This window comes from Strigops habroptila, chromosome 11 (assembly GCF_004027225.2).
Source record: "Strigops habroptila isolate Jane chromosome 11, bStrHab1.2.pri, whole genome shotgun sequence".
Lineage (NCBI taxonomy): Eukaryota > Metazoa > Chordata > Aves > Psittaciformes > Psittacidae > Strigops > Strigops habroptila.
In genome coordinates, this window is record NC_046360.1 from 15,017,834 (window position 1) to 15,030,894 (window position 13,061).

The window sequence follows — 13,061 nt, forward strand, 5'->3', positions numbered from 1 at the left end:
GATGCTCCAGACTTAGGGAAGAGTGGCTGGAAAGCTGCACGTGGAATAGGACCTGGGGGTGCTGACTGATGGAGCTGAACATGAGCAGCTTGTGCCCAAGCAGCCAAGAAGCCACCAGCATCCTGGCCTGGCTCAGCACCAGTGTGGCAGCAGGGCCAGGGCAGTGATTGTCCTCCTGCACTGGGCACCGGTGAGGCTGCACCTCGAATCCTGTGTTCAGTTCTGGGCCCCTCACTCCAAGAGAGACATTGAGTTGCTGGAGCGGGGCCAGAGAAGGGCACCGGAGCTGGTGCAGGGCCTGGAGCACAAGTGTGATGAGGAGTGGCTGAGGGTCCTGGGCAGGTTTAGTCTGGAGAAGAGAAGGCTCAAGAGGGGAACTTATAATTCTCTACAACTGTCTGAAAGGACGGAGCCCGGGACTTTGTGTGCACAACCTTGTTGCAGCAAGGAGCTGAAGCAGACTCATTTTGCTCTATAGAGCATGAAAGAGTTAATGCAGCACAAGGGATATGTTGAAAGAAATAGATGTTTTCCCGTAGCGGGCTTGCCACACAATTCTGCGTGGGGTCAGTGCCACTGGCTGGCTCTCACCATGGAAGGATGGGACATCCCGAAAGGAAACCTTGCAAATGAGTTCAAGGAACCTCCGTGTTTTCACTGTTAATTACAGCAATGCCAGTGATGGGGCATGGAGGAAAAAACATTTGCTGTAACTATTCGTGTACTGCTGGCCCTGTGGTAGCTGTTGCTCACCCAGACAGGGACAGACTTGCAGTGGTTCCGTTTGCTGGACTGGGGGTTGCTCTGGGAAACTGCTGGAGCTGCTCAAAGCTTCGGGCTCTTCCTCCACCCCACTCATGACGTGGTTTCCCACCCCAGCAAAGCCCGCAGGTTGCTGCCTGCTGCTGCCTCTGCCTCCTGCTGCTGCCTGCGCTGAGCATCCCCAGGCACAAGGTGTCACTGAGGAGCTGGGCTCGGGCCCCTTTTAGGGACTCTGTGGTCCTCCAGCAGTCAGGAGTCCCTTAGCCCTGCAGGGTTGGCCCCAGTACTCCTTTCAGGGCCCCTCCAGTGGGATGGGGACCACTTCAGGTTCCCCCTTGGAACCTCCATAGCTCTCCCTGGGGCTTCTCAAGGGCACGGGTCTCTTTTTGCCCCCACCCAGCCCTCCCCAGCGCTGCCCCCAGGGGACGGGCCTTCCTTCAGTCCCACCCAGGGCACCCTGGGGTCCCCTCCTGCCCCTCTGTGCGCTCCTCGGAACGGGTGGAGTTGCCCCGAGGGGATGGTACGGGCTGCGCGGGGCAGCGTGGTCCCGGTGCTGGGCTGCGGGGCGGGGCGGGGCTGGGAGCGGCCCCACAGCCCCGCGGGGCGGTGCCGGGCGGGCGGTACTTAAGGCGGCGGCGCGGAGCGGGTAGCTCTGCTGTGTCCATGGCTGCGCCGCCCGCGGTCCGGGCGCTCTGCGCTGCCGCCCGCCTGGGCGTCCCCCGCCGCCTGCGCTCCGCGCCCGCCACCGCGCCCCGCGGGACAGCTCCGCCGCCGGCTGCGGGCAGCGGGGCCCGGCAGGTGCTGCAGCCGCCTCCCCCGCCGCGGGGCGCGGAGCGGGACCCGCCGCCGGTCGTGGATTTCGGGGACACGCGGGAGGCCTTCCGCAGCAAGAGCAGCGCCGAGCTGCTGCGCGGGCTGGTGGTGCTGGGGCTCTGCGCTGTGGGGCCGCTGGTGGAGCACAACCGGGAGGTGGGTGGTGGGGGCTGGTCCCCGGCCGCGGCGGGGGACTGACGGTTCTGGGCAGGGGGAGAGGGTGCTGGTCCCGGGAGGCTCTCGTTGCGGGTGGGTGCCCCTCCGGAGCGGTCCTGGGGGGCTGTCGTTGAGAGGGGGTCCCCGTCCCGCGGGCTCTCGCTGTAGGGAAAGTGCCGAGTCCGGGATGTCCCGGGCCCGCGGGGTTCTGGTCTCGGGGGATGCTGGTCTCGGGGGGCTGTCGGTTGCGAGTCGCTGATCTGCCGTTGTTCCGCAGCTGCTGCGGCTGTGCCAGCGGGTGCTGGGGCAGGCGCTGTTCGAGCGGCTGATGAAGATGACCTTCTACGGGCAGTTCGTGGCCGGGGAGGACCAGGAGGCCATCAAGCCGCTCATCCGGCGGAACCAGGCGTTCGGCGTGGGCGCCGTGCTGGACTACAGCGTGGAGGAGGACCTGAGCACCGAGGAGGCCGAGCGCCAGGAGCTGGAGTGAGGAGCGCGGGGATCCGGGACGAGGTGGCGGCGGGACAGCGCGTGCGGGGCGCGGGACTTGGCCGCGCCGCTATTGGCTGCGCCCACCCATCCCCCCCACTCCCATTGGCTGCGGGTTGTTGTGCGTCACGGCCACGCCGCCCGGGGCGCGCTCCCCATCACCAGCCCCAACCCCGGGTGCCGCCAACCCGCCCCCGGTGCCCCCCCCCATTGTCCCTTCCCTCCGGGTGCCCCCCCCTCATTGTCCCTTCCCTCCGGGTGCTGCCCCCGCCGGGGGTGCTTCCCTGCTGCACACCCCAGGCGGCGTTCCCGGCCTCCCGCCCTCTGCCAAGGGCAGGCTCCAGCCCAAAGCCGTTGGCAGTTTTCCACTCCTCGGGCTCCACTTGGTGCAGCTCCGCTCACGGGATCCATGTGTCGCTGGCCGGCACCCGCGGTCACCGGGATGATGCAGCACTCCCCGGGCAAGGCTGCGGCAGCCCCGTGTCCCTGTGTGCAGCGGGGGCACCATCCGGCTGCCACATGCTTGTCACCCGTTAACAATACAGCACAAATAGCTCTTGGGGCGCTTGACAAGCGGGGGCTTGGGTCAGTGTGGGGGTGCAGGTGCTGCTGTCTCCTCCCAGCTGCTGCCGGGAGCCTTATCTCTGCTCCCCAGCCGGGTGCTGCTTATCAGGGACTCCCTGCTTGCCCCTGCTGCTGCCAGTAATCCCCATCCGTGTGAGGGTCCTGCCTGTCCGTGGTGGGAGCAAGCAGCTTGTGAGGGCAGTGCTGGTGTGGGAGCTGCAGGGGGTGCAGGGCTGCACCCATCCAGCTGCCTCTTGCAGATTGTGCTGCAAACTTTGGGGTCTTAATATATAAATGCTTCCAAATACACTGCTGCAGCCCGGGGCTGGGGTCTCTTTGAATGGTGAGGAGCTGCGGTGTGTTCAGGAGCAGCTGTTTCTTCCTGTGGCTGTGGTCCATCATCCCCATGGGGCTGAGCTGGCCCCAGTGAGCTGGTGCAGCCCTTCCTGGCCTGGCTGTGCCTGTGGTTGACCACCGAGGGCACCTGCATCCTGCTCAGGGGTGTCAGTGGTTTGTGAGCTGTCTGGGCGGTGCTGGTCCCCCTCTGGAGCAGGTTTGGGGGTTGCATGTACGGGGCTCCTGGCTAAGTGAGCTTTGCCTATGCTGCGTGGGTCACTCCCACCCTTGGTACAGCCCTGCACTGGATTCCGTTCCCCCAGTGCTGCCGTGCCTAAGCCTCAGTGGGGTTTGCCCCAACAGATGGGCAGGAGGGGGTGAAAAATGCCATCCTGGAGATCACCCAGGGATGTCATGGAGCAGGGATGAGCTATGGCTGGCATTGGAAGGGCTGTTAGACCCTGGTCCATGCCAAGCATTACTCTGGGTCCTCCTTGGCTCTGTTCAGGGGCAAAACCCCAAATTACTGGTGCTTCTGCCAGGGGTGCTGCTGAGCTGGGCTGTGCGTGGCTGAGAGGGATGAGCAGCCCCAGTTCATGGGTGCTGGACCCTGGAGCTGCACCCTTCCCTCCTCCCAGCACTTTGGGGTTTCACGCTGTGGCGGAGGCACAAACCAGATGAAGCCAGCAGGCTTTTTGGTCTCCCAGTGCCATCTGCTGTTGTTTCCTCCAGGCAGAGCCATGCTGGGTTTATACCAGCTCTTGTGGAGCAAGCTGGAGACGGCAGCAAGGAAATGCCCTTCTCCTGCCCCCAGCGCTGTCAGATGCCCTGAGCCAGCTCTGCCTTACGGTGTGTGGACTTTGCTTCCTCTAGAGAGCTCTTGTGTGGATACCTGATATCTGTCCCATGGGATTACAATCCTGCCTGGCAACCAGCCTCCCAGAACTGCCATCTCCCCTTGTCCAGCTCCCAGCATTGCCGTCACCGTGTCCAGCACACTCTTGCATGTGCTGTGGGTCCCAGGATCACAGGTGGTTTCTGTTTAGCCTCAAGCTGTGCAAGGAGGTCCTTAGCCTGGTGCCAAGAGCCTGCCAAGAGCTTTGCTTTATTCCTAGCTGCACAGTTTCAAGCATCACCCATAGCTCCAGCCTGGGCTTCATGTGACCAGGGGTTTTTCCTTGGATGTGGTAATTGAGGGACTTCTCCCTCGTGTGCCCTCATCTGCTCTGCCAGACCCGTTTGCTGATGAGCAAAGCAAATACACCGTGCTCATGGCACCCTCATGGATGAAATGGATTATTCCTGCTTAGCTCTGACAGAGGGACTTTTGTGCTTCTCCTGAGACTGTTTATTGGAGCCTGTTCAAAAACTTCCCAGCAGCCGCACTCTGCTGTGCCAGCTGGAATATACTTCCTGCAATCCCATGGGCTGCACCAAGTCCTCATCACCTGCTTTGCAGCACTTGCTTTGGGCGTGGATTGGGTGACTGTGAGCTGCTGGGTCCTGAGCATGGCTCCTTTCTAGTCACAGCCTGCCAGGAGCATTGGGCAGCGCCTGGAGATGTGCCCTGCTCTCAGTGTGCAGGAGGGATGGGCAGGTATGAGCTGGGTTAAGTGGCACTTGGCTGGCGCAGGAACGGCTTTGTTGGCCAAGACTAACATCGCAAAGAAAGCAGATGATCTCCAGGAAGAGCTGTTTCTGCAGCTGGAAGGAGCTTCCTTGATTCTGCTCAATGCAGAACAATAAAGCGAGCACCATGGCACTGCCTCGAATGCCCCCCTCGGGGAGCAAGGGCTCCATGCAGTCATGCCACAGGAATGCTGCTGGAAGGGGTGTGTTTGCCTTCAGGAACACAAACCACTTCAAATTCAAGGGTGATGTTTGCTGATCTTGTGGCTGGCGTTCACCCCGGGCAGGTCAAAGGAGGTTTTGCTCTCTGCAGCTTGTCCTCAGCATCCTGGATGCTGGACACAAGGTGTGCTTTGCGGTTCAGAGCTGCTGTGCTGTGGCTGGGACATGCCCACAGGACCCATCTCTCCCAGCATGTTCTCAGAGTCACAGCAGCATGTCCAGCTGAAGCCTTCCCCTGTGCCATGCTGCTGGCTCCACGGGGACCTTCCATCCCTCTGCTCTGCTCTGTGAGACCCCCACTTGCAGCACTGTGTGGAGTTCCAGTGTCCTCAACATAAGAATGACATGGAGCTGTTGGAGCAAGTCCAGAGGTGGCCACAAGGACAATGAGGGGCTGGAGCAGCTCCTGTATGGAGGCAGGATGACAACATTGGGGCTGTTCAGCCTGGAGAAGAGAAGCTGCGTGGAGACCTCAGAGCAGCTTCCAGTGTCTGAAGGGGGCTACAAGGATGCTGGAGAGGGACCTTCATCAGGGACTGATGCCTGATGAATCTCCCCTGCCAGAGGGGAGATTGAGATGAGCTCTGAGGCAGAAGCTCTTCCCTGTGAGGGTGCTGAGGCGCTGGCACAGGGTGCCCAGAGAAGCTGTGGCTGCCCCATCCCTGGCAGTGTTCAAGGCCAGGTTGGACACAGGGGCTTGGAGCAACCTGCTCTAGTGGAAGGTGTCCCTGCATGTGGCAGGGGGTTGGAGCTGGAGGAGCTTTAAGGTCCTTTCCAACACAAACCAGTCTATGATTCACCATGGGCTTCACTGTCTCTTCGTCCACCCTCTGTATTCAGGGGCAGAAAGCTTCTCGACCTGTTCTCAGGGTAGCAAATCCAGGGAGCAGAGCCTGCTGGACACGGTGCCTGCTGCTCCACACAAGCTCCAGCTGCTCCTGCCCTGCTTCACACCAGGCTTTGCGATGCTTTGAGTGATGCGGGGCTGTTCCTGGCTACAGGGAGCAGGAGGAAAGGGCTTGTTTCCACTTGTTTATGCTTCCAGCAGCCCCTAATCCCTGTCACAGGGCTTCCATGTGGAAGAACACGTTCTGAGACCATGTCACGCGCCTCTGTGCTCTCTTGTGCAAGTCCTCTGGCTCTGGATGGGTGGGTTTGCTCACTGTGTTCTTTCCCACTGTTGGGTACAAGCAGTTTTGGGACGGTGACTCCAAGGCAGAGATCTCTTGGAGGAGATGGCTCTGCTGCCACTCAGGGCTGCCTTCCAGGCACTGGCAATGCTCCTGGGTGAGACCCAGGGTCTGAGGGCTGGATGATGGTGTCAGCAAAAAGGCTTTGCCGCTCAGGAGGATGTCATGACTTGGCCAATATCCCCCAGGCTGTCAGAGCCCTGTTATCGCTGTGGCAAAGAGCTTGGGCTTGAAATTACATCCGAGGTCAGCTGGAGTTGAAGCTGAGATGTGGTTTGTAAGTGACTGGCTACTGCTAAGGCACAGAGGAGCATGGGGCAGCTGAGCTGGAGCACAGCATCCACAGCTTGATGTGCCCTGCGTCTGGAGGAGCTCCCTGCTTGATGTTTGGCTGCTGGTGCCTGCAAGGTGAGAGGTGTTGGGTTGAGGAGCACGGGCTGCTGTGGTTGGAGGTGAGCCCTTGGCCCCACCAGGGCTGACCTTGTCCTTGCCATGGTGCGGGCTGTTTGAGAGCAGCTCTGGACCCTGGGGCAGAGCATCGTCCCTGTGCTGCCTCAGGGCCTCCAGGTGACACTTGCTTGGATGGTGAAACCCGATTGCTTTCCATGAGTTTGTGGCATCTGACCTGCCAGTAGAGTTTAAGCTGAGCAGCAGTTGATCCATTGGTGATGGGATGGTGAGGGAAACGCAAGGTCCAGTGCCAGGGCAGCAGCAGGGGAGCCTCAGAGCTGCCCTGGCCACCAGTGTGGGGTTACAGGGAGTTGCTGACCTGGCCCTTATCTTCCCTGTTTCTCTTCTTAGCTCCTGCACCTCTGCAGCCGAGAAGGAGATGGGAGGTGAGTGACCCAGTGTCTCCTGCTCACAGGAGATAGCCTGAAGGTCCAGCTGATGGGGCGCAGCAGGACTGCCGTGGGGGAAGGACCCAGCTCCTGCAGCCTCAAAACATGAGCTGGATGAGGAGCATCGTGGTTCTTGACCAGATGAGCAGGGGCTCATCCCGTGCTTGGGCAGCAGGGCAGGCCAGGCACTCTGCAGCCCACGGGGGCTCTGCCAAGGTCCAAGGCAGAGCCCCTCCCCCCTGCACCTACAGCAGAAGCCCCTGGAGGTTGGCAGGAGCTCGGCAGGGCTGCATGGCCCATCTCCATCCTTTTCCCCTCCAGGAGCAGAACAAAGGGAGAAGCAATATCGAGCCCACCCGGGCTTTGGAGACCGCCGTGGTGGGGTCATCAGCGCCCGCACTTACTTCTATGCTGATGAGGCCAAGTGTGACCAGCACATGGAGACCTTCCTCCACTGCATCGATGCATCAAGTAAGTGCTCCACATGTCCTGAGGAGTCCCGCTGTGCTTGGGGACTGCAGGGACCCTGCAGACCACCACCGTACCGTGGTGCCCCAGCACCCTGCCTCAGGTCAGCTCTGCTTCTGTGGCTCCATGCAGGTGGCAGCTCTGAGAATGGCTTCTCGGCCATCAAGCTGACAGCACTGGGCAGACCTCAGTTCCTGGTGAGTGCCAGGGCTCTGACCAGGGTGAGGTGGGGCAGAGTCAAGGGCATGGGTGATGCATCTGTGGGCAGGTGCTTTGGGGTGCCAGGCTTGCTGCAGTGGCATCCCTACAGATAGCAGAGGGCAGTGAACATCCACAGACTGTCCCCTGTGTGCCCAAGGCCTCCCTGAAGACCCTGCCTCAACTTTTGGGGACACATGAAGATCTCAGAAGTTTAAAGGTCCCAACATGAGGGCATGGGGGTCCTGTACTGCTTGAGCTTGGCCCCTGCTTGGCCAAGGTGCCCTGCTGTAGGGTCAGGGTTTCCCATCTGGGTATGACCTTGCAAAGCTGTGGCGGGATGGGGTGCTCCAGGCCGGGTGTCACCTCAGGCTCCCTCCACAGCTGCAGTTCTCAGAGGTGCTGGTCAAGTGGCGGAGGTTCTTCCACCAGATGGCTGCAGAGCAGGGCCAGGCCGGGCGGGCAGCGCTGGAGGTGCGGCTGGAGGCAGAGAAGCTGCGGGTGAGGCGGGAGATGCTGAGGGAGGAGGCTGGGATGTGCTACCGGAGGGAGCAGCTCTGACCTGTGGCATCTCTGAGCCTGGAGCAGTAAGAGCCCTGCAGCCCCTTGCACTGATCTTCCTTCTGGTGGCAGGAGGCTCTGGCCAACCTCGGCATCGCAACCAAGGCAGAGACCCAGCGCTGGTTCACCGGTGAGAACCTGGGCATAAGCGGGTAAGCTGCCTGTGACCTGGGGGCACTGTGCTATGGGGACACTGGGGGCCCTTGTCTTGGTTCCTGGGGCTGTGGGGCAGCAGCAAGGGGAGGTCTCCAAAGGGCAGCACTGGGCTCAGCACAGTGACCAAGCATAGAGGAGGTCTGGGAGGAGGTGAAAAGACAGGTCAGGGCGGCACCTCACTTGCTGGAGGGGTTGGGAGCTGGTAGAGACCTCCCTGTCCCTGCAAGACACCAGCATGGAGCCAGCTCTCTGCTCCCAGCACCGTGGACCTGCTGGACTGGAACAGCCTCATCGACAGCCGCACCAAGCTCTCCAAGCTGCTGCTTGTGCCCAACATGCAGGTGGGTGTCCATCTGTGGTACCCCCGGAGCAGCGGCACCGGGAGCAGAGTGTGGGGGCACTGGCTGTTGGCCGTGGTGCTGGCTGCTATCTGTGCTAGCAGAGCCTGGCCGCGCTGTGACCCACCGTGTGCAACCACCAAGCAGGCAGGGTGGGTGCTCGGAGCTGGGATGGCAGCAGCCCCGGGGATGGGCTTTCTCCAGGGCTGTTTCTGCCCCATGGGCATGGCTGGCCACAGGCAGGGTGCCGCAACCTGTTCTCCTTTCAGACTGGGCAGCTTGAGCCTCTGCTCTCACGCTTCACTGAGGAGGAGGATCTGCAGATGAAGAGGATGCTGCAGCGGATGGATGTCCTTGCCAAGGTAAGGGCGTGCTGGGGCCGAGGGAGCTGGGCTGTGACACAGAGAAGGTGACATAGAATCAGAATGGTTTGGGTTGAAGGGACCTTAAACCTCATCCAGTTCCAACCCACTGCCATGGGCAGGGACATCTTCCACTAGAGCAGGTTGCTCCAAGCCCCGTCTAACCTGGCCACAGGTATCAGGGGGCCCCATGAACACACCCCACATGTCACTCACCCCCCCAGAGAGCCACCGAGACAGGCGTGAGGCTGATGGTGGACGCAGAGCAGAGCTACTTCCAGCCCGCCATCAGCCGCCTCACCCTAGAGATGCAGCGCCGCTTCAACAGGGACCGGGCCATCATCTTCAACACCTACCAGTGCTACCTGAAGGTGAGGTCCGGCAGCAGGCTGGGCAGGAGGGACCTGCTGGATGGACACCTTGACTCCTGAAGCCATGGTGATGCGCAGCTCAGGGCCGGTTGCCTGAAGGCACTGGGCAGAGGTGGCACTGGTGCAATGACCTTGTGCCATCTCTTCCCCCTGGTCCCAGGAGGCTTATGACAACGTGACGGTGGACGTGGAGCTGTCACGCCGGGAGGGCTGGCACTTCGGCACCAAGCTGGTCCGTGGCGCCTACATGGAGCAGGAGCGGGAGCGGGCAGCCCAGATCGGTTACGAGGATCCCATCAATCCCACCTATGAGAAGACCAACGAGATGTACCACAGGTGGCGGCAGCCCCAGCCATGGTCCTCCCTCCCACCCCACCAGGCACAGGCTCTAGCGGCCTCACCGTGAGCCCCTGTACTGCCTTACAGGTGCCTGGACTATATCCTGGAGGAGATCAAGCACAGCAGGAAAGCCAATGTCATGGTGGCATCTCACAATGAGGACACAGTGAAGTTCACCCTGCGCAGGTGAGTGCCAGGGAGGCATGGCAACAACTGGGGGTCCAGCAGAGCTGCAGTGAGATGTGGCTTGTCAGGTCTCCTGTGCTCACCCAGTGGGACACACTGCCCTGTGTGCTCTGCTGTCTCTGCTGTTCCTCATGCCAAGGCTTGGCTTGCAGGATGATGGAGCTTGGCATCCACCCCTCAGAGAAAAAGGTGTATTTCGGGCAGCTGCTGGGCATGTGTGACCAGATCACCTTCCCCCTGGGTGAGTGTCGGGAGCAGCAGGGACTTGGCAGTTGTGCTCCTGCCCCACCTTGACCCCAGGGGTCTGCAGGATGGACGAAGCCAGAATGTTCCTGTGAGAGCACCACTGGCTGAGAACAGCGCCCTGTGGCCTCTGTCACACAGTCATGAAACGGTTTGGGTTGGAAGGGACTTTAAAGCTCACCCAGTGCCAACCCCCTGCCATGGGCAGGGACACCTTCCACTAGAGCAGGTTGCTCCAAGCCCCTGTGTCCAACCTGGCCTTGAACCCTGCCAGGGATGGGGCAGCCACAGCTTCTCTGGGCACCCTGTGCCAGCGCCTCAGCACCCTCACAGGGAAGAGCTTCTGCCTCAGAGCTCATCTCAATCTCCCCTCTGGCAGGTTAAAGCCATTCCCCTTGTCCTGTCCCTACAGGCCCTTGTCCAAAGCCCCTCTCCAGGTTTCCTGGAGCCCCTTGAGGCACTGGAGCTGCTCTAAGGTCTCCTGTTCATGCAGTAGAGGGGCAGAATCCCCTCCCTGACCTGCTGCTCACGCTCTGGGGGTGCAGCCCAGCATACGGGGGGTTCTGGGCTCAAGCACACATTGAAGCCGGGTCATGGGGAGCTTCTCCTCACCCAACACCCCCAAGTCCTTCTCCTCAGGCTGCTCCATGCAGTCTCCCCCAGCCTGTGTCTGTGCTGAGGATTGCCCTGACCCAGGGCAGGACCTTGCACTCGGCCTTGTTGAACTCCATGAGGTTTGCACAGTCCCACCTTTCCAGCTTGTCCCTTCCCTTTCCCAGCTGTGTGCAATGCTGTGACCCCTGCATGGGGTTTGGGCAGGATGTAGGTGGAGAATCACATCTGTCTCTTGGAGGCCCCATGAGACCATGGTGGCTGGGCATGGAGATTCCCGATTTGGTCTATGAGCGGAGATTGGGATAGTCTGAGGTGGGGCAGAGGCTGATCCTGGCAGGCACAAACCCCTCTTGTACCCCCTGGGTCTGGGAGCATCACTGGCTCTGCTGGAGCTGCACACCAAGTCCTGGGCAACAGCTTCTTGTGTGACCTTGTCCTCTGCCACTGGCCCTGGCAGCACTCCAGGAACGATCCCCTGGCTCGCACTGGTGTCCAGAGCAGAGCCCTGTGGCCAGGAGAGCTGTGGGAGGCAGAGGGGCCGTTGTCCAGCCCGGCCACGGCTCTGCCCTGAAGCTCCCATTGCCAGCGGGGTTTGGCTGCAGCCTCCCCTGCTCATGCTGGAAAAATGTGTTAACTTGATGTTTCTGGTTGAGCGCTTCTTGCATTGGCCCAGCCCCGGCTCCCGACATTCCCAGGGCTCCTGGTGACCTCGGCGCCTTCCCAAGCTCCCCGTGCTGAGCAGGCTCGGCCTCGTCCGGCCGCTCCCAGGGTCCCCTCCCCAGTGCTGGACCACAGCCTCCAGCCACTGCATCCCTCCCACGCGCATCCCTCTCTCAGCAGCGCAGCCTGAGGGGCATGGGACGGATGGGAGGTGAGGGGGAGGCTTTTGGCTTCCTTCTCCTGCTCTTTCCTCTTTTTCTTTTCTCTCTTTTCCTCCCCTGCTCCCTCCCCCGCCCCCTCCCAGTTTTTTGGCTTTCTTGGTCCTTTCCCAACCCTTCTCTCTTCCAGGTCAGGCTGGCTTCCCCGTCTACAAGTACGTGCCCTATGGGCCAGTGCAGGAGGTGCTGCCTTACCTGTCCCGCAGGGCCCAGGAGAACAGGGGCTTCATGGAGCGGGCGAACCGGGAGCGGGACCTCCTCTGGAGCGAGGTCAAGCGGCGGCTTCTCACCGGCACCTTCTTTAGCTCCAGCCACTAACCCTAACCCTGGCTTCCAGCCCAGCACCTCCTGTGCCTTCACCTATAACCACTACTGCCCTTCCCAGCCTAGCTCTGCTGCAGTTCCCCTCCCAGCACTTTTTTCCCGAGGAGAGGATGTGTCCTTGGTGATCTTTGAGCCACACACACCTCCTCGAGGTCACTACTGAGAGCTGCCCCAGCTAGCACTGCCCTAAGGGCTGTCGCCTCATCCCAGGGACTCAAGCTGGGCTGCCTCAGGGGACGTGCTGTGGTCACCCCCTCTCCGTGAGCACTGTCCTGGGGGCTTCCCATTGCAGCAGCAGGGTTGGCTGCTGTGTGCCATGGGCTCAGTCCATGGTGGGCTGCGCAGCTCAGAGACAAGCTGGCCTCAGTCACAAGTTCCTCCATCCTCTGCCAGGGCTGGGGCTTGTTTTCTTCCAGCTCTGTGGAGGCAGAGGCCACAGTGACCTGGGCAGGGGCAGGCTCAGTGCTGCCGGTCTCAGGGTAGCCACTGCCTGGCTGCTCACCAGCTTTGCACAGCCTGTCCCGCGGGGTGCAGCAGAGCTGGTGCTGCCCGCGCTGGTCCAGTGGGCAGGAGGAGCGAGAGGAGGCGGCCCGCTCTGTCCCTGCCCTTCCCACAGTCCCCACTCCAGTGCTGGGTCAGGTCTGTGCTGCAGGCACTGGCAGTGGGAACACCCGGAGCACAGCTCGCCTCTGTTGTACGCTGGATTGGTGGAGAACGGTGATGATTAAATCACAACTGTTCTTGCTCCTCTCTCCTGTTGTTCATAGAATCCCAGCCTGGTTTGGGTTGAAGGGACTTTAAAGCTCATCTAGCTCCTACCCACTGCCACAGACAGGGACACCTTCCACTAGAACAGGTTCCTCCAAGCCCCGTCCAGCCTGGCCTTGAACACTGCCAGGGATGGGGCAGTCACCCCTGGAAGTTACAGGGAATCATCTGTCCCTGGGCTGTGCGTCACTGCCCTGGTCCCCACGGGGGGGGGGTGTGCCTGCTCTCAGCCCCCTCCAGCTGCACACTTTGGC

General features: G+C 61.3%; 1 protein-coding gene across 3 annotated transcripts; it reads left to right on the forward strand.

Moving 5' to 3' along the window:
- Positions 1-1,423: 1,423 nt before the first annotated feature.
- Positions 1,424-12,787, forward strand: LOC115614669 (proline dehydrogenase 1, mitochondrial-like). Of its 3 annotated transcripts, none has more exons than XM_030501860.1 (14): positions 1,424-1,731; positions 2,009-2,217; positions 6,963-6,997; positions 7,322-7,471; positions 7,601-7,665; positions 8,051-8,140; positions 8,300-8,379; positions 8,643-8,724; positions 8,991-9,083; positions 9,308-9,454; positions 9,615-9,790; positions 9,881-9,979; positions 10,132-10,220; positions 11,846-12,787. In XM_030501860.1, the coding sequence occupies exons 1-14, from the start codon at positions 1,426-1,428 to the stop codon at positions 12,031-12,033; spliced, it is 1,809 nt and encodes a 602-aa protein (XP_030357720.1). In that variant the 5' UTR covers positions 1,424-1,425; the 3' UTR covers positions 12,034-12,787. The 3 variants fall into 3 exon arrangements, with proteins under 3 accessions (XP_030357720.1, XP_030357719.1, XP_030357721.1); XM_030501859.1 differs by having other exon boundaries at positions 8,051-8,167; positions 11,846-12,784; XM_030501861.1 differs by lacking the exon at positions 9,308-9,454 and having other exon boundaries at positions 8,051-8,167; positions 11,846-12,784.
- The last annotated feature ends 274 nt before the right edge of the window (positions 12,788-13,061 follow it).

Excerpts from the sequence above, each read along its gene's own strand:
- LOC115614669 (XM_030501859.1), top strand. The coding sequence starts at position 1,426 with ATGGCTGCGCCGCCCGCGGTCCGGGCGCTCTGCGCTGCCGCCCGCCTG. Across the intron at positions 6,998-7,321 it reads AGCCGAGAAGGAGATGGGAG|GAGCAGAACAAAGGGAGAAG; the intron begins GTGAGTGACCCA and ends TTTCCCCTCCAG. Across the intron at positions 8,725-8,990 it reads TGCTTGTGCCCAACATGCAG|ACTGGGCAGCTTGAGCCTCT; the intron begins GTGGGTGTCCAT and ends TTCTCCTTTCAG.